This window comes from Pseudophryne corroboree, chromosome 7 (genome assembly GCF_028390025.1).
Source record: "Pseudophryne corroboree isolate aPseCor3 chromosome 7, aPseCor3.hap2, whole genome shotgun sequence".
In the NCBI taxonomy this organism is placed as follows: Eukaryota; Metazoa; Chordata; class Amphibia; order Anura; family Myobatrachidae; genus Pseudophryne; species Pseudophryne corroboree.
Window position 1 is genome coordinate 181,652,145 of NC_086450.1, and position 24,329 is coordinate 181,676,473.

The window sequence follows — 24,329 nt, forward strand, 5'->3', positions numbered from 1 at the left end:
CCCTACAGACTTCTCTTACCAGCAGTGGCGGGCCTTAGAGACTACTCTTACCAGCAATGGCTTCTTACAAAACATACGCCAGCCTGAAGTCAAGGCATTTTTATTTTATGACCAGTTTGCTGATCATAAAATAAAATTTCAAATGTGTAAGGGTGGGGTCACTGCTCATTGCTCCTGGTTGTTGCCTGAATATGTATATATACTTTACAATAATTCCTATTAAGTCAAGCCATTTCAGTTTATGCACAGTTCTCTACAGCCATTATTCATTGTAATTCCCTAGCTGGTTTGTCCTGTAATGACTGGGTTTGTAAATTTTAAAAGTATTTTAACATCATACATTTAATACATGATAATAATACTAATATAAGAATGTTGGGTAAAAATTAACCGTGTTGACTACATATACTATTTACCACATAAAGAGGCAAACAAAGGATGCCTGAGCATTCATGAGAAGTGCCTATTTAGAATGGCTACTAGAGCATAAGAAGATGATGACAGGGAGTACAAATTCTAAACTCTATTGTACTCTGATAATTGTCCCTTTACTTGGCTAGGTATTGTACACAGAAAAAAGAATGAACTGACAATATAGTGGGTATTGTAATTTTAATTTGGAGACTGGTAATTATCACATATTAACATAATGTCTTCTTTAAAAAAGAAGGTGAATAATTATCACATTTTGGTTTCAAAAACCAAAATATATGAGTTTTATCCATACATATATGTTTTAAAAATAACTTACATTTTAATTTGGATGCCTATGAGCTAGTATCTGAGTTTTTTAATACTCTTCTCCCTCTTCTTCTCCTTCCCCTTCCACGCTATCAGTGCCGACCTCTTCATAATCCTTCTCCAGGGCGGCCATGTCCTCCCGGGCTTCAGAGAACTCTCCTTCCTCCATACCCTCCCCTACATACCAGTGAACAAAGGCGCGCTTGGCATACATCAGGTCAAACTTGTGGTCCAGGCGAGCCCAGGCCTCAGCAATGGCGGTGGTGTTACTCAACATGCACACAGCACGCTGCACTTTGGCCAGGTCTCCACCGGGAACCACAGTTGGTGGCTGGTAATTGATACCAACCTTAAAACCTGTAGGGCACCAGTCCACAAACTGGATGGTACGCTTGGTCTTAATGGTGGCAATAGCAGAATTGACATCCTTGGGCACCACATCACCACGGTACAGCAGGCAGCAAGCCATGTATTTACCATGCCTGGGGTCACATTTCACCATCTGGTTAGCTGGCTCAAAGCAAGCATTGGTGATCTCAGATACAGAGAGCTGCTCATGGTAAGCCTTCTCTGCAGAGATAACAGGGGCATAGGTGGCCAGGGGGAAGTGGATACGGGGATAGGGCACCAGGTTGGTCTGGAATTCTGTCAAGTCTACATTCAGAGCTCCATCAAACCTGAGGGAGGCTGTGATGGAAGACACAATCTGACTAATCAGACGGTTTAGATTAGTGTAGGTTGGGCGTTCAATGTCCAGGTTTCTACGGCAGATGTCATAAATGGCTTCATTGTCCACCATGAAAGCGCAGTCTGAGTGCTCCAGTGTTGTATGTGTGGTGAGGATGGCATTATATGGTTCAACAACAGCTGTGGAAATCTGAGGAGCTGGATATATGGCGAATTCCAGCTTGGATTTCTTGCCATAGTCAACTGAGAGTCGTTCCATCAAGAGGGAAGTGAAACCTGAACCAGTGCCACCACCAAAACTGTGGAAGATGAGGAAGCCCTGGAGACCTGTGCACTGATCAGCCTGAGAAAACATGAGGAGGAGGGGTCAGAAAATATATAGTCACAGCATTCCTTATAAAAAAAAAAGTCCATTAGAAGTTTTGGCTGAATACTATAGGTCTTTCTGATGACTTTCCAACAACAAACACCATAAAATCATTCATATGTTTTGCTTGCGTACTATTTTAATACAGGCATTCTGGGGGTCATTCCGAGTTGTTCGCTCGGTAAAAATCTTCGCATCGCAGCGATTTTCCGCTTAATGCGCATGCGCAATGTCCGCACTGCGACTGCGCCAAGTAAATTTGCTATGCACTTAGGAATTTTACTCACGGCTTTTTCATCGTTCTGGCGATCGTAATGTGATTGACAGGAAATGGGTGTTACTGGGCGGAAACAGGCCGTTTTATGGGCGTGTGGGGAAAAACGCTACCGTTTCTGGAAAAAACGCAGGAGTGGCTGAAGAAACGGGGGAGTGTCTGGGCGAACGCTGGGTGTGTTTGTGACGTCAAACCAGGAACGACAAGCACTGAACTGATCGCAGATGCCGAGTAAGTCTGGAGCTACTCAGAAACTGCTACGAGGTGTGTAATCGCAATATTGCGAATACATCGTTCGCAATTTTAAGATGCTAAGATTCACTCCCAGTAGGCGGCGGCTTAGCATGAGCAAATCTGCTAAAATTCACTTGCGAGTGAACAACTCGGATTGACCCCCTCTATTTGTACATTTGGGTGCTTATTAAAGCTTCCCAATAATTCTGTCACATATCTATAATTACCAAACTTTTCTTGTATTAGCTTTTGTAACAACAAATGTCCCTTTAGAAGGTGAAAACTAGACAGTCTATATAAATTTAGGACAAACAGAATTTACTATCGGCTGTGGATACATTATTTTTGAATGCTTTATGAATGATCCATCACGAATACATCATTACTCAACATATGCCTGTTTCTTACCTTTCGAAACATCTCTATCATGTTGTCTTTTGTGTATTAACTCTTGTAACCAATAATGTACAAGTTAATTATACTATAGAATCTTGTATTTTTTATTATTTCTATTATAAGCATTAAACAAGCTGACTATTGTCAGTGCAGTGACATACTGGTTAACATTACTGCCTCACAGCGCTGAGGTCATGGGTTAAATTCCCAATGAAGACCCTATGGGGGGTATTCCATTAGGTATGTTTTTTTTGCACCTGGACATTTCGCTAATTCATTCACCCTATTCAATAGTAGGGACGTTTTTTCACCTAGGCCATGGATGAGCGAAAAACATGTGGATCAGCGAATTCACATGTTATCTCACCTGCGCCGGTGAAAACGCAGGCCGTTTTCATCAATTTTAAAGCATTTTTCGCAATGTCTTTTCAGTAAAAAAAAAAAAAAAAAAAAGGTTAAAAGGCATTGGCGAAAATGCCGCCTTAAAAAGGGGCAAAAATGGTCCGCAATTGAGTAGTCAGGGAGGCAAATTCAATAGCTCAGAGATTACCGGAGCTAGTTGAATACCCCCCCCTATATGTATGGTTTTTATGTTCTTTCCATGCTTGCGTGGGTTCCCTCTAGGTTTCCTCCCAAACTCCAAAAACAGTTTAATTAGCTTCTAACCAAAAATAACCCTAGCATGCGTTGGTGTCATTGTGGTAAGAAATATAGCTAGTAAGCGCCATTTTTTTACATAATATGTGTGTAATATAAATAACTATTGAAAATACTGACAGCACATTCCGACTGTCATAATCCCAACACATTTTAGTAAGTACTGTAACCCTTACCCTCCGCCTAACCTACCCCTCCCACAGCTTAACCCCAACCCTCCCCTCCCACAGCCTAACACTAACCTACCACTCCCACAGTCTAACCCTAAACACCCCCCCCCTCAGCTTAACCCTCCACTCTCGCAGCCTAACCTCCCCTCCCTCAACCTAGCCCTAACGCCCCTATCCTGCAACCTAACCCTAACCTCCCCCCTCCCGCAGCCAAACCCTAACCTCCCCTCCCTCAACCTAACCCCCATCCGACAGCCTAACCCTATCCTCCCCTCCTACAGCCTAACCTTAACCTCTCCCTCCCGCAGTCTAACCCTAACCTCCCCCCAGCCGCAGCCTATCCCTAACCTCCCGTCCTCCTGCAGCCTAACCTTAACCTCCCCCTCCCGCAGTCTAACCCTAACCTCCCCCCAGACGCAGCCTAACCCTAACCTCCCCTCCTCCTGCAGTCTAACCCTCCTCCCGCAGCCTAACCCTAACTCCCCCTCCCGTAGTCTTTCCCTAACCTCCCCTGCCCGTAGCCTAACCCCCCCCCTGCAGTCTAACCCTAATACTTACTGGCGGAATGTATCGGGATTCTCACATTTGGGATGCTGCTGTCAGTATTGTGACAATCTGCATCTTGACTGTCAGGATGTGGACTACATCCCAATAAATAATTCCTGGACATCATGGTGATTTTGAGAGTGTAAGTTATCACTGGCCACTACTATCATACACAGGGCCTGTTTCTGAGTCTCTTGCATTGCCGATGTTGGATACAGTAGAACTATTTTTTTTCTAGTTTGCATATACCTAAGTTGCACCACACATGAGAAGTGTATGCACGGGGTGTCACACGCCTGTCGATGAAAGTGGTTGCATGCAGAGACACTCAACTGCTTACATAGGAGGCCATACTTGGATGAATAAACTGCACCTGCCACAGGGCTGGAGCAAGCTTTGATGGTGTGACTGATGGTGCATCTAAAGTGCACCAATCGGTATTACAGCATATATGGATGGTGACAGTGGGCATGTCAGTCCTTGCACATTCAGACGGACAGATGTACTTATGGCATAAAGCCCCACACAGGCAATTGCTAACAGACATTACCAGCTGCCACTTCTGCCCACAATCACTACACCCTTCTAGCATTTTATGGTTCTATATATTTTCCTTTGGTACAGTATACTGGTATTGGGATTTTTAATCAAAATTAAGACAGCAAACTCACCAGCTTGCGGAGTCTGTCCAGCACCAGGTCGATGACCTCCTTGCCAATGGTGTAATGACCACGGGCATAGTTATTGGCAGCGTCTTCCTTGCCAGTGATGAGTTGCTCAGGGTGGAAAAGCTGTCTGTAAGTTCCTGTCCTCACCTCATCTGTTGGAGTGACATAATGGTTATTATCTGAGATCCAGAACTTTACCCTCATTGATGCACCTATGACCAGTGCCACACTGCAGCGGTCACATTCAGGGGTCTATTTACTAAGCCTTGGATGGAGATAAAGTCGCTGGAGATAAAGGACCAGCCAATCACCTCCTAACTGCTATGCCACAGGCTGTGTTTGAAAAAAACACAGGAGCCGATTGGCTGGTACTTTATCTCCGGCGACTTTATCTTCATCCAAGGCTTAGGAAATAGACCCATCAGTACAGTATAAGCTCATCTACTCACCGATCACAGTGGGTTCCAGGTCCACAAACACAGCGCGTGGAACATGTTTACCAGCCCCAGTCTCACTGAAGAAGGTGTTGAAGGAATCATCTCCTCCACCGATGGTTTTGTCACTGGGCATCTGTCCATCTGGCTGAATCCCATGTTCCAAGCAGTACAGCTCCCAGCATGCATTGCCCATCTGCACTCCGGCCTGGCCAACGTGGACTGAGATGCACTCCCTCTGTGTGGGGTAAATGGTGAATACAGTTAGAGTGATATTTTCACATACAAAGTTGCATACTGTACTGCTATATAGAATACAGTACTAGTACAATACAGATTTATACATACAAAGACAGATTAGATGAAACTGTACAAAAAGACATGCAGCTACCAACAAAACAGAAAAGACAGGGCATAGTGAAACACAATGACACACTGCAAAACAGTTACCACACAACGACAGGCGAAAGAGATAGAGGAGTCTTTTTATCCTCTTTGTTTAGAAAAATAGGACAGCAGATTTGCACTCAATTCCACACATACTAAGGATCAAACTGACAGCAATGTAAAGCAGAGAGAGTAAAATACACTGTCACACACAGAATTAACAGAGGACAGTACAGTCATACACAGAGTATATAGTAAATTATATACAATCACACACAGAGTATATAGGGGCTAATTCAGACCTGTTCGCTCGCTAGGGTTTTTTCACAGTCCTGCGTTCGCATAGTCGTCGACCCTAGGGGAGTGTATTTTCGCTTTGCAAGTGTGCAAACGCACGTGTAGCAGAGCTGTACAAACAGATTTTGTGCGTTTCTGAGTAGCCCAGGACTTACTCAGCCGCTGCGAACACTTCAGCCTGTTAGAGACTGGAATTGACGTCAGGAACCCTCCCTGAAAACGCTTGGACACGCCTGCGTTTTTCCAAACACTCCAGAAAACGGTCAGTTGAAACCCACAAACGCCTTCTCCCTGTCAATCTCCTTGTGAGTGCCTGTGAGAAAGGATCCTTCACACAAATCCATCGCTGTGCGGCGATCCGCTTTGTACCCGTGCAATGCACCTGCGCATTGCGATGCATATGCATGCGCAGTTTAGACCTGATCGCCCGCTGCACGTAAACGCAGCCTAGCGATCAGGTCTGAATTAGGCCCTTGGTATTGATTCGGTGAGAAGGCCGACACCGGAATCCCAACAGGCGCAATGGCAGTAGCGAGTCCCCTCACGGGCTCGGTACGTTATAGTACAGTCACACAGAGTATATAGTACATTTCATACAGTCACACACAGAGGGGTTTATTTACGAAGGTGGGAGGTTTTTAGAACTTATGATGTTGCTCATAGCAACCAATCAGATTCTACTTAACATTTATCTAGCTGCTTCTAGAAGATAATAGATAGAGGGGTTTATTCATGAAGCAGTGAAAAGAGTGCAGAAGTGAGCATGTGGAAAAATTGCCCATGGCAACCAATCAGCTGCTCCATACAATTGTATAGCATTCAAATTCTAAATGTTACTTCAATGCTGATTGGTTGCCACGGGCAACTTCTCTACATTTTCACTGCTTCATGAATACATCCCAGAATCTTATTGGTTGCTATGGGCAACATTACGAGTTCTAAAAAAACCTCCCACCTTAGTAAATATACCCTAGAGTGTATAGTACATTACATACAATTACACACAGATTGTGTGGTACAAGGCAGTACAGTAACACACAAAGTATACATACCCTCCAATCTGACCCATTCCATTAGGTATAAAATACAAACAACGGACAGTGAGTCCCAGATGACGATGTTTGGCAGTGTTTGGGGTGGCAGTTGGTGTGGCTCCCCCATTTGAATTGTAGACTGCGCTGCAGCCCCACCTCTGCAGCTGCCACTGGCAAGGAAGTCCAGGAACAGAGTATTTTGTACCTAATGGAATGGGTACGTCACACACAGAGTATATGGTACATTTCAGTACAGTCGCATATACATACTTCCCAACATTTTAAAAGTTAAAAGCAGGACCTTTGCACGCCTGAAAAGGGGTGTGGCCCATCTGAAAAGGGGCGTGGCATCACGGCAGAGCTGCGATCACGAGTCACGCCCCCTTTTACCGTCATTGAAAAGGCCATGGCCAGAGCTCTGTGAGCTGCTGGCATGCCCTCTCTCCCTCTGTCACCAGTGAATAGACGCTGTGCGCAGTGACAGAAGTCTCCCAACTGCCATCCCCCCCCACTGCGGGACACTGTGGCCCGCGGGTGGGACAGCGGGACAGTCCCAAAAAACCGGGACTGTCCCGCGAAAATCGGGACAGTTGGGAGGTATGCATATAGAGTATATAGTAAAGTGCTATACATTCACGTACAGATTATATAGTACATTACAGTGCAGTCACACAGACATATATTTTGTGTGTATGTTGTACATTGCCTACAGTCACTCTCCGAGCATATATAGTACATTACAGTACAGTCACAGGCGAAGCATATAGTACATTAGAGTATGTGGTACATTACAGTAGTCACACAGAGTATATAGTATATTACAGTACAGTCACACACAGTATAGATAGTACATTACATACAATAACATACAGACCACATAGTATATAACAGTTACATATAGATTATATTACAGTACAGTCACACACAGTATAGATAGTACATTACATACAATAACATACAGACCACATAGTATATAACAGTTACATATAGATTATATTACAGTACAGTCACACAAAGAGTATAGAGTACATCAGGGATCAGTATTAATTACCGACGGTTGGGATGCTGGCCGCCAGTATACAGACAACGACATCCCGGCCGCGGGGCGAGCGCTAGAAAGCGTCATCCCGGCAGCGGGCGAGCACTAGAAAGCCTCTTTCGGGCTCACTGCGCTTGCCGCGCTGCAGGCTCGGTGGCTCACTGCGCTCGCCACAGGTTCTATTCCCACTCTATGGGTGTCATGGACACCAACAGTGGGAATAGCCCCTGTAAGCCGGGAATCCGTCTGGCAGCATTGTCAACAGTCAGGATTCCGGCGTCGGTATTCTGACTGCCGGGATCCCGACTGCCGGCAATTTACCTGCATCCCGTACATCACATACAGCCACAGGGTATATAGAACATTATAGTAAAGAAAATAAGATTTTACTTACCGATAAATCTATTTCTCGTAGTCCGTAGTGGATGCTGGGGACTCCGTCAGGACCATGGGGATTAGCGGCTCCGCAGGAGACAGGGCACAAAAATAAAGCTTTAGGATCAGGTGGTGTGCACTGGCTCCTCCCCCTATGACCCTCCTCCAAGCCTCAGTTAGGATACTGTGCCCGGACGAGCGTACACAATAAGGAAGGATTTTGAATCCCGGGTAAGACTCATACCAGCCACACCAATCACACCGTACAACTTGTGATCTGAACCCAGTTAACAGTATGACAACGTAGGAGCCTCTGAACAGACGGCTCACAACAATAACAACCCGATTTTTTTGTAACAATAACTATGTACAAGTATTGCAGACAATCCGCACTTGGGATGGGCGCCCAGCATCCACTACGGACTACGAGAAATAGATTTATCGGTAAGTAAAATCTTATTTTCTCTAACGTCCTAGTGGATGCTGGGGACTCCGTCAGGACCATGGGGATTATACCAAAGCTCCCAAACGGGCGGGAGAGTGCGGATGACTCTGCAGCACCGAATGAGAGAATTCCAGGTCCTCTTTAGCCAGGGTATCAAATTTGTAGAATTTTACAAACGTGTTCTCCCCCGACCACGTAGCTGCTCGGCAGAGTTGTAATGCCGAGACCCCTCGGGCAGCCGCCCAGGATGAGCCCACCTTCCTTGTGGAATGGGCCTTGACAGATTTAGGCTGTGGCAGGCCTGCCACAGAATGTGCAAGTTGAATTGTGCTACAAATCCAACGAGCAATCGTCTGCTTAGAAGCAGGAGCACCCAGCTTGTTGGGTGCATACAGTATAAACAGCGAGTCAGATTTTCTGACTCCAGCCGTCCTTGAAATATATATTTTCAATGCCCTGACAACGTCCAGCAACTTGGAATCCTCCAAATCGCTAGTAGCCGCAGGCACCACAATAGGCTGGTTCAGGTGAAACGCTGACACCACCTTAGGCAGAAAATGAGGACGCGTCCGCAGTTCTGCCCTGTCCGAATGGAAAATCAGATATGGGCTTTTATACGATAAAGCCGCCAATTCTGACACTCTCCTGGCTGAAGCCAGGGCCAGTAGCATGGTTACTTTCCATGTAAGATATTTCAAATCCGCCGATTTGAGTGGCTCAAACCAATGGGATTTGAGAAAATCCAAAACTACATTAAGGTCCCACGGAGCCACTGGGGGCACAACCGGGGGCTGTATATGTAGTACTCCTTTTACAAAAGTCTGGACTTCAGGAACTGAAGCCAATTCTTTCTGGAAGAAAATCGACAGGGCCGAAATTTGAACCTTAATGGACCCCAACTTGAGGCCCATAGACAATCCTGTTTGCAGGAAATGTAGGAATCGACCCAATTGAAATTCCTCCGTGGGGGCCTTCCTGGCCTCACACCACGCAACATATTTTCTCCAAATGCGGTGATAATGTTGTGCAGTCACCTCCTTCCTGGCTTTTACCAGTGTAGGAATGACCTCTTCCGGAATGCCTTTTTCCCTTAGAATTCGGCGTTCAACCGCCATGCCGTCAAACGCAGCCGCGGTAAGTCTTGGAATAGACACGGTCCCTGCTGAAGCAGGTCCCGTCTTAGAGGTAGAGGCCACGGATCTTCCGTGAGCATCTCCTGAAGTTCCGGGTACCAAGTTCTTCTTGGCCAATCCGGAGCCACGAGTATCGTTCTTACTCCCCTTTGCTGTATAATTCTCAGTACTTTTGGTATGAGAGGCAGAGGAGGAAACACATACACTGACTGGAACACCCACGGCGTTACCAGAGCGTCCACAGCTATTGCCTGAGGGTCTCTTGACCTGGCGCAATACCTGTCCAGTTTTTTGTTGAGGCGAGACGCCATCATGTCCACCTTTGGTTTTTCCCAACGGTTCACAATCATGTGGAAGACTTCTGGATGAAGTCCCCACTCTCCCGGGTGTAGATCGTGTCTGCTGAGGAAGTCTGCTTCCCAGTTGTCCACTCCCGGAATGAACACTGCTGACAGTGCTATCACATGATCTTCCGCCCAGCGAAGAATCCTTGCAGCTTCTGCCATTGCTCTCCTGCTTCTTGTGCCGCCCTGTCTGTTTACGTGGGCGACTGCCGTGATGTTGTCCGACTGGATCAACACCGGCTGACCCTGAAGCAGGGGTTTTGCCAGGCTTAGAGCATTGTAAATCGCTCTTAGCTCCAGTATATTTATGTGAAGAGACATCTCCAGGTTTGACCATACTCCCTGGAAGTTTCTTCCCTGTGTGACCGCTCCCCAGCCTCTCAGACTGGCATCCGTGGTCACCAGGACCCAGTCCTGTATGCCGAATCTGCGGCCCTCTAACAGATGAGCACTCTGCAACCACCACAGAAGAGACACCCTTGTCCGTGGCGACAAGGTTATCCGCTGATGCATCTGCAGATGCGATCCGGACCATTTGTCCAGCAGATCCCACTGAAAAGTTCGTGCGTGGAATCTGCCGAATGGAATCGCTTCGTAAGAAGCCACCATCTTTCCCAGGACTCTTGTGCATTGATGCACAGACACTTTCCCTGGTTTTAGGAGGTTCCTGACAAGTTCGGATAACTCCTTGGCTTTCTCCTCCGGAAGAAACACCTTTTTCTGAACCGTGTCCAGAATCATTCCCAGGAACAGCAGACGTGTCGTCGGGGTCAATTGAGATTTTGGAAAATTCAGAATCCACCCGTGCCGTTGCAGCACTATTTGGGTTAGTGCTACTACGTCCCCCAGCTGTTCCCTGGACCTTGCCCTTATCAGGAGATCGTCCAAGTAAGGGATAATTAATACGCCTTTTCTTCGTAGAAGAAACATCATTTCGGCCATTACCTTGGTAAAGACCCGAGGTGCCGTGGACAATCCAAACGGCAGCGTCTGAAACTGATAATGACAGTTTTGCACCACGAACCTGAGGTACCCTTGATGTGAAGGGCAAATTGGGACATGCAGGTAAGCATCCTTGATGTCCAGGGACACCATAAAGTCCCCTTCTTCCAGATTCGCTATCACTGCTCTGAGTGACTCCATCTTGAACTTGAATTTTTGTATGTACAGGTTCAAAGATTTCAGATTTAGAATAGGTCTTACCGAGCCGTCCGGCTTCGGTACCACAAATAGTGTGGAATAATACCCCTTTCCCTGTTGTAGGAGGGGTACCTTGACTATCACCTGCTGAGAATACAGCTTGTGAATGGCTTCCAATACCGTCGCCCTGTCTGAGGGAGACGTTGGCAGAGCAGACTTTAGGAACCGGCGAGGGGGAGACTTCTCGAATTCCAACCTGTAACCCTGAGATATTATCTGCAGGATCCAGGGGTCCACCTGTGAGTGAGCCCACTGTGCGCTGAAATTCTTGAGTCGACCCCCCACCGCCCCTGAGTCCGCTTGTAAAGCCCCAACGTCATGCTGAGGGCTTTGCAGAAGCCGGGGGGGGGGGGGCTTCTGCTCCTGGGAAGAAGCTGCTTGGTGCACTCTCTTACCCTTTCCTTTGCCTCGGGGCAAATATGACTGTCCTTTCGCCCGCTTGTTCCTATAGGAACGAAAGGACTGCGGCTGAAAAGACGGTGTCTTTTTCTGTTGGGAGGGGACCTGAGGTAAAAAGGTGGATTTCCCGGCTGTTGCCGTGGCCACCAAATCCGATAGACCGACCCCAAATAATTCCTCCCCCTTATACGGCAATACTTCCATATGCCGTTTGGAATCCGCATCACCTGACCATTGTCGCGTCCATAAACTTCTTCTGGCAGATATGGACATCGCACTTACTCTCGATGCCAGAGTGCAAATATCCCTCTGTGCATCTCGCATATATAGAAATGCATCCTTTAAATGCTCTATAGTCAGTAAAATACTGTCCCTATCCAGGGTATCAATATTTTCAGTCAGGGAATCCGACCAAACCACCCCAGCACTGCACATCCATGCAGAGGCGATGGCTGGTCGCAGTATAACACCAGTATGAGTGTATATACTTTTCAGGGTAGTTTCCAGCCTCCTATCTGCTGGATCCTTGAGGGCGGCCGTTTCAGGAGACGGTAACGCCACTTGTTTTGATAAGCGTGTGAGCGCCTTATCCACCCTAGGGGGTGTTTCCCAGCGCGCCCTCACCTCTGGCGGGAAAGGATATAATGCCAATAACTTCTTTGAAATTAGCAGTTTTCTATCGGGGTTAACCCACGCTTCATCACACACTTCATTCAATTCGTCTGATTCAGGAAAAACTACAGGTAGTTTTTTCAGACCCCACATAATACCCCTTTTTGTGGTACATGCAGTATCAGAGATATGTAAAGCCTCCTTCATTGCCGTGATCATATAACGTGTGGCCCTACTGGAAAATACGTTTGTTTCTTCACCGTCGACACTAGATTCGGTGTCCGTGTCTGGGTCTGTGTCGACCGACTGAGGTAAAGGGCGTTTTACAGCCCCTGACGGTGTCTGAGACGCCTGTACAGGTACTAACTGGTTTGCCGGCCGTCTCATGTCGTCAACTGATTTTTGTAATGTGCTGACATTATCACGTAATTCCATAAATAAAGCCATCCATTCCGGTGTCGACTCCCTAGGGGGTGACATCACCATTACCGGCAATTGCTCCGCCTCCACACCAACATCGTCCTCATACATGTCGACACACACGTACCGACACACAGCAGACACACAGGGAATGCTCTTATCGAAGACAGGACCCCACTAGCCCTTTGGGGAGACAGAGGGAGAGTTTGCCAGCACACACCCAAGCGCTATAAATATATAGGAACAACCCTATAGAAGTGTTGTCTCCCTTATAGCAGCTTAATATATATCAAAAACGCCAAAAAAAAGTGCCCCCCCCTCTCTTTTTTACCCTGTTTCTGTAGTGCAGTGCAGGGGAGAGTCCTGGGAGCCTTCCTCGCAGCGGAGCTGAGCAGGAAAATGGCGCTGTGTGCTGAGGAGATAGGCCCCGCCCCCTATTTCGGCGGGCTCTTCTCCGGAGTTTGTGAGACCTGGCAGGGGTTAAATACATCCATATAGCCCCAAGGGCTATATGTGATGTATTTTTTAGCCAGAACAAGGTATTCTCATTGCTGCCCAGGGCGCCCCCTGCAGCGCCCTGCACCCTCCGTGACCGCTGGTGTGAAGTGTGTGACAACAATGGCGCACAGCTGCAGTGCTGTGCGCTACCTCATGAAGACTGAAAAGTCTTCTGCCGCCGGTTTCTGGACCTCTTCGCTTTTCGGCATCTGCAAGGGGGTCGGCGGCGCGGCTCCGGGACCGGACTCCATGGCTGGGCCTGTGTTCGATCCCTCTGGAGCTAATGGTGTCCAGTAGCCTAAGAAGCCAATCCATCCTGCACGCAGGTGAGTTCACTTCTTCTCCCCTAAGTCCCTCGTTGCAGTGAGCCTGTTGCCAGCAGGACTCACTGAAAATAAAAAACCTAAAAACTTTTTCTAAGCAGCTCTTTAGGAGAGCCACCTAGATTGCACCCTGCTCGGACGGGCACAAAAACCTAACTGAGGCTTGGAGGAGGGTCATAGGGGGAGGAGCCAGTGCACACCACTTGATCCTAAAGCTTTATTTTTGTGCCCTGTCTCCTGCGGAGCCGCTAATCCCCATGGTCCTGACGGAGTCCCCAGCATCCACTAGGACGTTAGAGAAACATACAGTATATAAATGAGGTTATAGTACAGTCACACACTCACCATGTTGTTGGATGTAGAACTCCTGGTTCCGTGGAGTAAAGTGTGCGGATATGGAGTTGTTACTGCCTCCTATCTGTTTCCTCCACAATATATACAGGAGCCAGGTTCAAAGAGTCCTTAGTAACAGGAGGGAGGTAGGAGGGAGCCCAGGGCAGGTGACACGCCCCTGTTTCTAGGACACAGCACTTGCAGCCCATGTCCGTCGTGTTATGTAACCACATTTCAGCTTGTGCATAGTTGCACAAAACACAACACCGGGTGTTGCTGGCCAGTGGGACAATAGAATCAATGTAACCCCAGGCCTGGAGACAGGGAGTCAAAACATAAACAGAATGGAGGGAGTCAGAGAGGGAATAATGAGGGGAAAAGTGAGGGAAAGTTGAGAAATAGAGGGAAATGTGCAAAGACCTAGAAAAGAGAATATAAAGATGATATAAGATTCATTTAAAACTTTATTCAGCTCTTAACATTAGGGGGAAAAAACAGATTGTGTTGATAGATAGATAGATAGATAGATAGATAGATAGATAGATAGATAGATAGATAGATAGATAGATAGATAGAGTATATATATATATATAAAACTATACATCTGGGGTGTACTATGTTATGCCAGTGCTTGGGACCCCGGCGCTAGGATCCCGACCGCCGGCATGCAGGCAGCGGGGTGAGTGCAAAAGAGCCCCTTGCAGGCTCACCACGCTGCAGGCACGGTGGCGCACTATGCACACCACGCTATTTATTCTCCCTCCGGGTGTGTCGTGGACATTCCAAGAGGGAGAATAGTTGTCGGTATGCTGGCTGTCATGATTCCATCGTCGGTATGGTGAGCGCCGGGATCCCGACCGCCGGCATGCAGGCAGCGGGGTGAGTGCAAAAGAGCCCCTTGCAGGCTCACCACGCTGCAGGCACGGTGGCGCACTATGCACACCACGCTATTCATTCTCCCTCCGGGGGTGTCGTGGACATCCCAAGAGGGAGAATAGTTGTCGGTATGCCGGCTGTCAGGATTCCAGCGTCGGTATGGTGAGTGCCGGGATCCCGACAGCCGCCATATCAAATGCCTCCCCACACACATATAGTGAGACAGCACTCAGTATCTGAGATAGAGAGCGGTGCAGGGTCCATAATTATTAGTAAATAACACTATTTTTTTTCAAGTAAGAAAAAAGAACCAGCACATTTCAGCAGCAGCATTTTTACTTGGAAAAAAAAAACGTTAAAGATCCATACAGTCATAATGTAATAGCAGCAGCTCAACAGCCATTTCAGTCACAATCAATTGGTCTTCTATATATCTATAGCCCCCCAAATTCTTAGAGAGCGTTACCACACCAGACTATGAGACAGATGTATTAACCTGGAGACGGCATAAGGGAGTGATAAAATAAGAATTTACTCACCGGTAATTCTATTTCTCGTAGTCCGTAGTGGATGCTGGGAACTCCGTAAGGACCATGGGGAATAGCGGGCTCCGAAGGAGGCTGGGCACTCTAGAAAGATTTATGACTACCTGGTGTGCACTGGCTCCTCCCACTATGACCCTCCTCCAAGCCTCAGTTAGGACACTGTGCCCGGACGAGCAGACATAATAAGGAAGGATTTAGAATCCCGGGTAAGACTCTTACCAGCCACACCAATCACACCGTACAACTCGTGATACTAGATCCAGTTTGACAGTATGAAAACAACTGAGCCTCTCAACAGATGGCTCAACAATAACCCTTTAGTTAACAATAACTATGTACAAGTATTGCAGACAATCCGCACTTGGGATGGGCGCCCAGCATCCACTACGGACTACGAGAAATAGAATTACCGGTGAGTAAATTCTTATTTTCTCTAATGTCCTAGTGGATGCTGGGAACTCCGTAAGGACCATGGGGATTATACCAAAGCTCCCAAATGGGCGGGAGAGTGCGGATGACTCTGTAGCACCGAATGAGAGAACTCCAGGTCCTCCTCAGCCAGGGTATCAAATTTGTAGAATTTTGCAAATGTGTTTGCCCCTGACCAAGTAGCTGCTCGGCAAAGTTGTAAAGCCGAGACCCCTCGGGCAGCCGCCCAAGATGAGCCCACCTTCCTTGTGGAATGGGCATTAACAGATTTTGGCTGTGGTATGCCTGCCACAGAATGTGCAAGCTGAATTGTACTACAAATCCAGCGAGCAATAGACTGCTTAGAAGCAGGAGCACCCAGCTTGTTGGGTGCATACAGGATAAACAGCGAGTCAGATTTTCTGACTCCAGCCGTCCTGGAAACATATATTTTCAGGGCCCTGACAACGTCTAGCAACTTGGAGTCCTCCAAGTCACTAGTAGCCGCCGGCACCACAATAGGCTGGTTCAGGTGAAACGCTGACACCACCTTAGGGAGAAATTGGGGACGAGTCCTCAACTCTGCCCTATCCATATGGAAAATCAGATAAAGGCTTTTACATGATAAAGCCGCCAATTCTGACACTCGCCTGGCTGAAGCCAAGGCTAATAACATGACCACTTTCCACATGAGATATTTCAGATCCACGGTTTTTAGTGGCTCAAACCAATGTGATTTTAAGAAACTCAGAATCACGTTGAGATCCCAAGGTGCCACCGGAGGCACAAACGGGGGCTGAATATGCAGCACTCCTTTTACAAAAGTCTGAACTTCAGGTACTGAAGCTAGTTCTTTTTGAAAGAAAATCGACAGAGCCGAGATCTGTACTTTAATGGAGCCTAGTTTTAGGCCCATATCCACTCCTGCTTGCAGGAAATGCAGAAATCGACCTAGTTGAAATTCCTCTGTTGGGGCCTTATTGGCCTCGCACCATGCAACATATTTTCGCCATATGCGGTGATAATGCGTTGCCGTAACATCTTTCCTGGCCTTAATAAGCGTAGGAATGACTTCTTCCGGAATACCCTTTTCCTTTAGGATCCGGTGTTCAACCGGCATGCCGTCAAACGCAGCCGCGGTAAGTCTTGGAACAGACAGGGCCCCTGCTGTATCAGGTCCTGTCTGAGCGGTAGAGGCCACGGGTCCTCTGAGAGCATCTCTTGAAGTTCCGGGTACCACGCTCGTCTTGGCCAATCCGGAACCACGAGAATTGTGTTTACTCCTCGCTTTCTTATTATTCTCAATACCTTTGGAATGAGAGGCAGAGGAGGGAACACATAAACCGACTGGTACACCCACGGTGTCACTAGAGCGTCCACAGCTATCGCCTGAGGGTCCCTTGACCTGGCGCAATATCTTTTTAACTTTTTGTTGAGACGGGACGCCATCATGTCCACCTGTGGTTTTTCCCAACGGTTTACCAGCATCTGGAAGACTTCTGGGTGAAGTCCCCACTCTCCCGGGTGGAGGTCGTGTCTGCTGAGGAAGTCTGCTTCGCAGTTGTCCACTCCCGGAATGAACACTGCTGACAGTGCTAGTACATGATTCTCCGCCCATCGGAGAATTTTTGTGGCTTCTGCCATCGCCATCCTGCTTCTTGTGCCGCCCTGTCGATTTACATGGGCGACTGCCGTGATGTTGTCTGACTGGATCAGCACCGGCTGGTGTAGGAGCAGGGCTTTTGCTCGACTTAGGGCATTGTAGATGGCCCTTAGTTCCAGAATATTTATGTGAAGGGAAGTCTCCTGACTCGACCATAGTCCTTGGAAGTTTCTTCCCTGTATGACTGCCCCCCAGCCTCGAAGGCTGGCATCCGTGGTCACCAGGACCCAGTCCTGTATTCCGAACCTGCGGCCCTCTAGAAGATGGGCACTCTGCAGCCACCACAGTAGAGACACCCTGGTTCTTGGAGACAGGGTTATTAAGCGATGCATCTGAAGATGCGATCCGGACCACTGGTCCAACAGGTCCCACTGAAAGATTCTGGCATGGAACCTGCCGAAGGGAATTGCTTCGTAAGAAGCTACCATCTTTCCCAGGACCCGTGTGCAGCGATGCACTGATACCTGTTTTGGTTTCAGGAGGTCTCTGACTAGAGATGACAACTCCCTGGCTTTCTCCTCCGGGAGAAACACTTTCTTCTGGACTGTATCCAGAATCATACCCAGGAACAGTAGTCGTGTCGTCGGAACCAGCTGTGACTTTGGGATATTCAGAATCCAGCCGTGCTGGTGCAGCACCTCCTGAGATAGTGCTACTCCCACCAACAACTGTTCCTTGGACCTCGCTTTTATTAGGAGATCGTCCAAGTACGGGATAATTAAAACTCCCTTTCTTCGAAGGAGTATCATCATTTCCGCCATAACCTTGGTAAATACCCTCGGTGCCGTGGACAGTCCAAACGGCAGCGTCTGGAATTGGTAATGGCAATCCTGTACCACAATCTGAGGTACTCCTGGTGAGGATGGTAAATGGGGACATGCAAGTAAGCATCCTTGATGTCCAGGGATACCATGTAATCCCCCTCGTCCAGGCTTGCAATAACCGCCCTGAGCGATTCCATCTTGAACTTGAATTTCTTTATGTACGTGTTCAAGGATTTCAAATTTAGAATGGGTCTCACCGAACCGTCCGGTTTCGGTACCACAAATAGTGTGGAATAATAACCCCGGCCTTGTTGAAGTAGGGGTACCTTGATTATCACCTGCTGGGAATACAGCTTGTGAATTGCCGCTAGCACCACCTCCCTGTCTGAGGGAGCAATCGGCAAGGCAGATTTTAGGAACCGGTGGGGTGGGGACGCCTCGAATTCCAGCTTGTACCCCTGAGATACTATTTGCAGGATCCAGGGATCCACCTGTGAGCGAACCCACTGATCGCTGAAATTTTTGAGGCGACCCCCCACCGTACCTGGCTCCGCCTGTGGAGCCCCACCGTCATGCGGCGGACTTGGAAGAAGAAGCGGGGGAGGACTTTTGCTCCTGGGAACCTGCTGTTTGTTGCAGCCTTTTTCCCCTACCTCTGCACAGAAAGGACCCGCCTTTTCCACGCCTGTTTTTCTGGGTCCGAAAGGACTGAACCTGATAAAACGGCGCCTTCTTAGGCTGTGAGGGGACATGGGGTAAAAATGCTGACTTCCCAGACGTTGCTGTGGAAACTAGGTCCGAGAGACCATCCCCAAATAATTCCTCACCCTTAAATGGTAACACTTCCATGTGCTTTTTTGAATCTGCATCTCCTGTCCACTGGCGAGTCCATAAGCCTCTCCTAGCAGAAATGGACAATGCACTTACTTTAGATGCCAGTCGGCAGATTTCCCTTTGTGCATCTCTCATATATAAGACTGAGTCTTTTATATGGTCTATGGTTAACAGGATCGTGTCTCTGTCTAATGTGTCAATATTTTCTGACAGTTTATCTGACCACGCAGCGGCAGCACTGCACATCCAAGCTGACGCAATAGCTGGCCTAAGTATAATTCCTGTGTGTGTATATACAGACTTCAGGATCGCCTCCTGCTTTCTATCAGCAGGTTCCTTGAGGGCGGCCGTATCCGGAGACGGTAGTGCCACCTTTTTAGACAAACGTGTGAGCGCTTTATCCACTCTAGGGGGTGTTTCCCAACGTGACCTATCCTCTGGCGGGAAAGGGAACGCCATTAGTACCTTCTTAGGAATTACCAATTTTTTATCAGGGAAAGCTCACGCTTCTTCACACACTTCATTTAATTCATCTGATGGGGGAAAAACTACGGGTAGTTTTTTCTCTCCAAACATAATACCCTTTTTAGTGGTACCTGTAGTTATATCAGAAATGTGTAACACCTCTTTCATTGCCTCAATCATGCAGTGAATGGCCTTAGTGGGCATCAGGTTAGACTCATCGTCGTCGACACTGGTGTCAGTATCAGTGTCGACATCTGGGTCTGCTTGAGGTAGCGGGCGTTTTAGAGCCCCTGACGACCCATGCGACGCCTGGGCAGGCACGAGCTGAGAAGTCGGCTGTCCCACATTTGGCATGTCGTCGATTTTCTTATATAAGGAGTCTATACGTGCACTCATTACTTTCCATAAGCCCATCCACTCAGGTGTCTGCCCCGCAGGGGGTGACATCCCTTCTAAAGGCATCTGCTCCGCCTCCACATCATTATCCTCATCAAACATGTCGACACAGCCGTACCAACACACCGCACATACACAAGGAATGCTCCGAATGAGGACAGGACCCACAAAAGCCCTTTGGGGGGACAGAGTGAGAGTATGCCAGCACACACCAGAGCGCTATATAATGCAGGGACTAACTGAGTTATGTCCCCTATAGCTGCTTTTTATACTATATATATATATTGCGCCTAAATTTAGTGCCCCCCCTCTCTGTTTTTACCCTGTTCTGTAGTGTAGACTGCAGGGGAGAGCCAGGGAGCTTCCTTCCAGCGGATCTGTGAAAGAGAAATGGAGCCAGTGTGCTGCAGGAGATAGCTCCGCCCCTTTTCCCGCTGACTATTCTCCCGCTTTTTTCCATATTCTGGCAGGGGTATTTTCCACATATATAGCCTCTGGGACTATATATTGTGGAGTTTTTGCCAGCCAAGGTGTTATTATTGCTTCTCAGGGCGCCCCCCCCCCAGCGCCCTGCACCCTCGGTGACCGGAGTATGAAGTGTGTATGAGGAGCAATGGCGCACAGCTGCAATGCTGTGCGCTACCTTGGTGAAGACTGATGTCTTCTGCCGCCGTTTTTCCGGACCTCTTCTTGCTTCTGGCTCTGTAAGGGGGACGGCGGCGCGGCTCCGGGACCGAACACCAAGGACTGGGCCTGCGGTCGATCCCTCTGGAGCTAATGGTGTCCAGTACCCTAAGAAGCCCAATCCAGCTGCAAGCAGGCGAGTTCGCTTCTTCTCCCCTTAGTCCCTCGCTGCAGTGAGCCTGTTGCCAGCAGGTCTCACTGAAAATAAAAAACCTAAACTATACTTTCTTTCTAAGGGCTCAGGAGAGCCCCTAGTGTGCATCCAACCTCGGCCGGGCACGAAATCTAACTGAGGCTTGGAGGAGGGTCATAGTGGGAGGAGCCAGTGCACACCAGGTAGTCATAAATCTTTCTAGAGTGCCCAGCCTCCTTCGGAGCCCGCTATTCCCCATGGTCCTTACGGAGTTCCCAGCATCCACTAGGACGTTAGAGAAACCAGTGATAACTGCAAGGTGATAAATGCACCAGTCAATCAGCTCCTAACTACCCAACTGTTACCACAGTTGATTTATACATACAAAGACAGACTAGATGAAACTGTACAAAAAGACATGCAGCTACCAACAAAACAGAAAAGACAGGGCATAGTGAAACACAATGACACACTGCAAAACAGTTACCACACAACGACAGGCGAAAAAGATAGAGGAGTCTTTTTATCCTCTTTGTTTAGAAAAATAGGACAGCAGATTTGCACTCAATTCCACACATACTAAGGATCAAACTGACAGCAATGTAAAGCAGAGAGAGTAAAATACACTGTCACACACAGAATTAACAGAGGACAGTACAGTCATACAGAGTATATAGTAAATTATATACAATCACACACAGAGTATATAGGGGCTAATTCAGACCTGTTCGCTCGCTAGGGTTTTTTCACAGTCCTGCGTTCGCATAGTCACCCCTAGGGGAGTGTATTTTCGCTTTGCAAGTGTGCAAACGCACGTGTAGCAGAGCTGTACAAACAGATTTTGTGCGTTTCTGAGTAGCCCAGGACTTACTCAGCCGCTGCGAACACTTCAGCCTGTCCGAGACTGGAATTGACGTCAGGAACCCTCCCTGAAAACGCTTGGACACGCCTGCGTTTTTCCAAACACTCCAGAAAACGGTCAGTTGACACCCACAAACGCCTTCTCCCTGTCAATCTCCTTGTGAGTGCCTGTGAGAAAGGATCCTTCACACAAAACCATCGCTGTGCGGCGATCCGCTTTGTACCCGTGCAATGCACCTGCGCATTGCGATGCATACGCATGCGCAGTTTAGACCTGATCGCCCGCTGCACGAAAACGCAGCCTAGCGATCAGGTCTGAATTAGGCCCTTGGTATTGATTCGGTGAGAAGGCCGACACCGGAATCCCAACAGGCGCAATGGCAGTAGCGAGTCCCCTCACGGGCTCGGTACGTTATAGTACAGTCACACAGAGTATATAGTACATTTCATACAGTCACACACAGAGGGGTTTATTTACGAAGGTGGGAGGTTTTTAGAACTGGTGATGTTGCTCATAGCAACCAATCAGATTCTACTTAACATTTATCTAGCTGCTTCTAGAAGATAATAGATAGAGGGGTTTATTCATGAAGCAGTGAAAAGAGTGCAGAAGTGAGCATGTGGAAAAATTGCCCATGGCAACCAATCAGCTGCTCCATACAATTGTATAGCATTCAAATTCTAAATGTTACTTCAATGCTGATTGGTTGCCACGGGCAACTTCTCTACATTTTCACTGCTTCATGAATACATCCCAGAATCTTATTGGTTGCTATGGGCAACATTACCAGTTCTAAAAAAACCTCCCACCTTAGTAAATATACCCTAGAGTGTATAGTACATTACATACAATTACACACAGATTGTGTGGTACAAGGCAGTACAGTAACACACAAAGTATACATACCCTCCAATCTGACCCATTCCATTAGGTATAAAATACTCTGTTCCTGGACTTCCTTGCAGAGGCAGTTGCAGAGGTGGGGTGGCGGTCAGTCCAAACAACGGACAGTGAGTCCCAGATGACGATGTTTGGCAGTGTTTGGGGTGGCAGTTGGTGTGGCTCCCCCATTTGAATTGTAGACTGCGCTGCAGCCCCACCTCTGCAGCTGCCACTGGCAAGGAAGTCCAGGAACAGAGTATTTTGTACCTAATGGAATGGGTACGTCACACACAGAGTATATGGTACATTTCAGTACAGTCGCATATACATACCTCCCAACATTTTAAAAGTTAAAAGCAGGACCTTTGCGCGCCCGAAAAGGGGCGTGACCCATCTGAAAAGGGGCGTGGCATCATGACAGAGCTGCACTCACGAGTCACGCCCCCTTTTACCGTCATTGAAAAGGCCATGGCCAGAGCTCTGTGAGCTGCTGGCATGCCCTTTCTCCCTCTGTCACCAATGAATAGACGCTGTGCGCAGTGACAGAAGTCTCCCAACTGCCATCCGCCCCCACTGCGGGACACTGTGGTCCGTGGGTGGGACAGCGGGACAGTCCCAAAAAACCGGAACTGTCCCGCGAAAATCGGGACAGTTGGGAGGTATGCATATAGAGTATATAGTAAAGTGCTATACATTCACGTACAGATTATATAGTACATTACAGTGCAGTCACACAGACATATATTTTGTGTGTATGTTGTACATTGCCTACAGTCACTCTCCGAGCATATATAGTACATTACAGTACAGTCACAGGCGGAGCATATAGTACATTAGAGTATGTGGTACATTACAGTAGTCACACAGAGTATATAGTATATTACAGTACAGTCACACACAGTATAGATAGTACATTACATACAATAACATACAGACCACATAGTATATAACAGTTACATATAGATTATATTACAGTACAGTCACACAAAGAGTATAGAGTACATCAGGGATCAGTATTAATTACCGACGGTTGGGATGCTGGCCGTCAGTATACAGACAACGACATCCCGGCCGCGGGGCGAGCGCTAGAAAGCGTCATCCCGGCAGCGGGCGAGCACTAGAAAGCCTCTTTCGGGCTCACTGCGCTCGCCACAGCTTCTATTCCCACTCTATGGGTGTCATGGACACCCACAGTGGGAATAGCCCTGTAAACCGGGAATCCGTCTGGCAGCATTGTCAACAGTCAGGATTCCGGCGTCGGTATTCTGACTGCCGGGATCCCGACTGCCGGCAATTTACCTGCATCCCGTACATCACATACAGCCACAGGGTATATAGAACATTATAGTAAAGAAACATACAGTATATAAATGAGGTTATAGTACAGTCACACACTCACCATGTTGTTGGATGTAGAACTCCTGGTTCCGTGGAGTAAAGTGTCCGGATATGGAGTTGTTACTGCCTCCTATCTGTTTCCTCCACAATACATACAGGAGCCAGGTTCAAAGAGTCCTTAGTAACAGGAGGGAGGTAGGAGGGAGCCCAGGGCAGGTGACACGCCCCTGTTTCTAGGACACAGCACTTGCAGCCCATGACATGTCCGTCGTGTTATGTAACCACATTTCAGCTTGTGCATAGCTGCACAAAACACAACACCGGGTGTTGCTGGGCAGTGGGACAATAGAATCAATGTAACTCCAGGGCTGGAGACAGGGAGTCAAAACATAAACAGAATGGAGGGAGTCAGAGAGGGAATAATGAGGGGAAAAGTGAGGGAAAGTTGAGAAATAGAGGGAAATGT

At 47.8% G+C, this 24,329-nt stretch overlaps 2 protein-coding genes across 4 annotated transcripts in view; one reads left to right on the forward strand and one right to left on the reverse strand.

Moving 5' to 3' along the window:
- Positions 1-24,329, forward strand: part of SPEG (striated muscle enriched protein kinase) — a 519,092-nt gene that overhangs the window by 447,109 nt on the left and 47,654 nt on the right. The window lies entirely within an intron of this gene.
- On the reverse strand, positions 596-24,038 carry LOC134944912 (tubulin alpha chain-like). 3 transcript variants are annotated; one of them, XM_063933854.1, is made up of 5 exons: positions 23,925-24,036; positions 14,026-14,433; positions 5,190-5,412; positions 4,744-4,892; positions 596-1,771 (listed from the first exon to the last, which is right to left on the reverse strand). In XM_063933854.1, exons 2-5 carry the CDS (start codon positions 14,026-14,028, stop codon positions 791-793), a joined length of 1,356 nt encoding a protein of 451 aa, XP_063789924.1. In that variant the 5' UTR covers positions 14,029-14,433; positions 23,925-24,036; the 3' UTR covers positions 596-790. The 3 variants fall into 3 exon arrangements, with proteins under 3 accessions (XP_063789924.1, XP_063789925.1, XP_063789923.1); XM_063933855.1 differs by lacking the exon at positions 14,026-14,433 and having other exon boundaries at positions 23,925-24,038; XM_063933853.1 differs by lacking the exons at positions 14,026-14,433; positions 23,925-24,036 and adding an exon at positions 7,944-8,033.

Bases quoted from the DNA above. Each gene is read 5' to 3' on its own strand.
- LOC134944912 (XM_063933853.1), bottom strand. From the start codon at position 8,018: ATGACGCTTTCTAGCGCTCGCCCCGCGGCCGGGATGTCGTTGTCTGTA. The intron at 4,893-5,189 runs GTGAGTAGATGA...TCACTCCAACAG, and splicing joins CCTGGAACCCACTGTGATCG to ATGAGGTGAGGACAGGAACT. The intron at 1,772-4,743 runs GTGAGTTTGCTG...ATGTTTTCTCAG, and splicing joins TGGACAGACTCCGCAAGCTG to GCTGATCAGTGCACAGGTCT.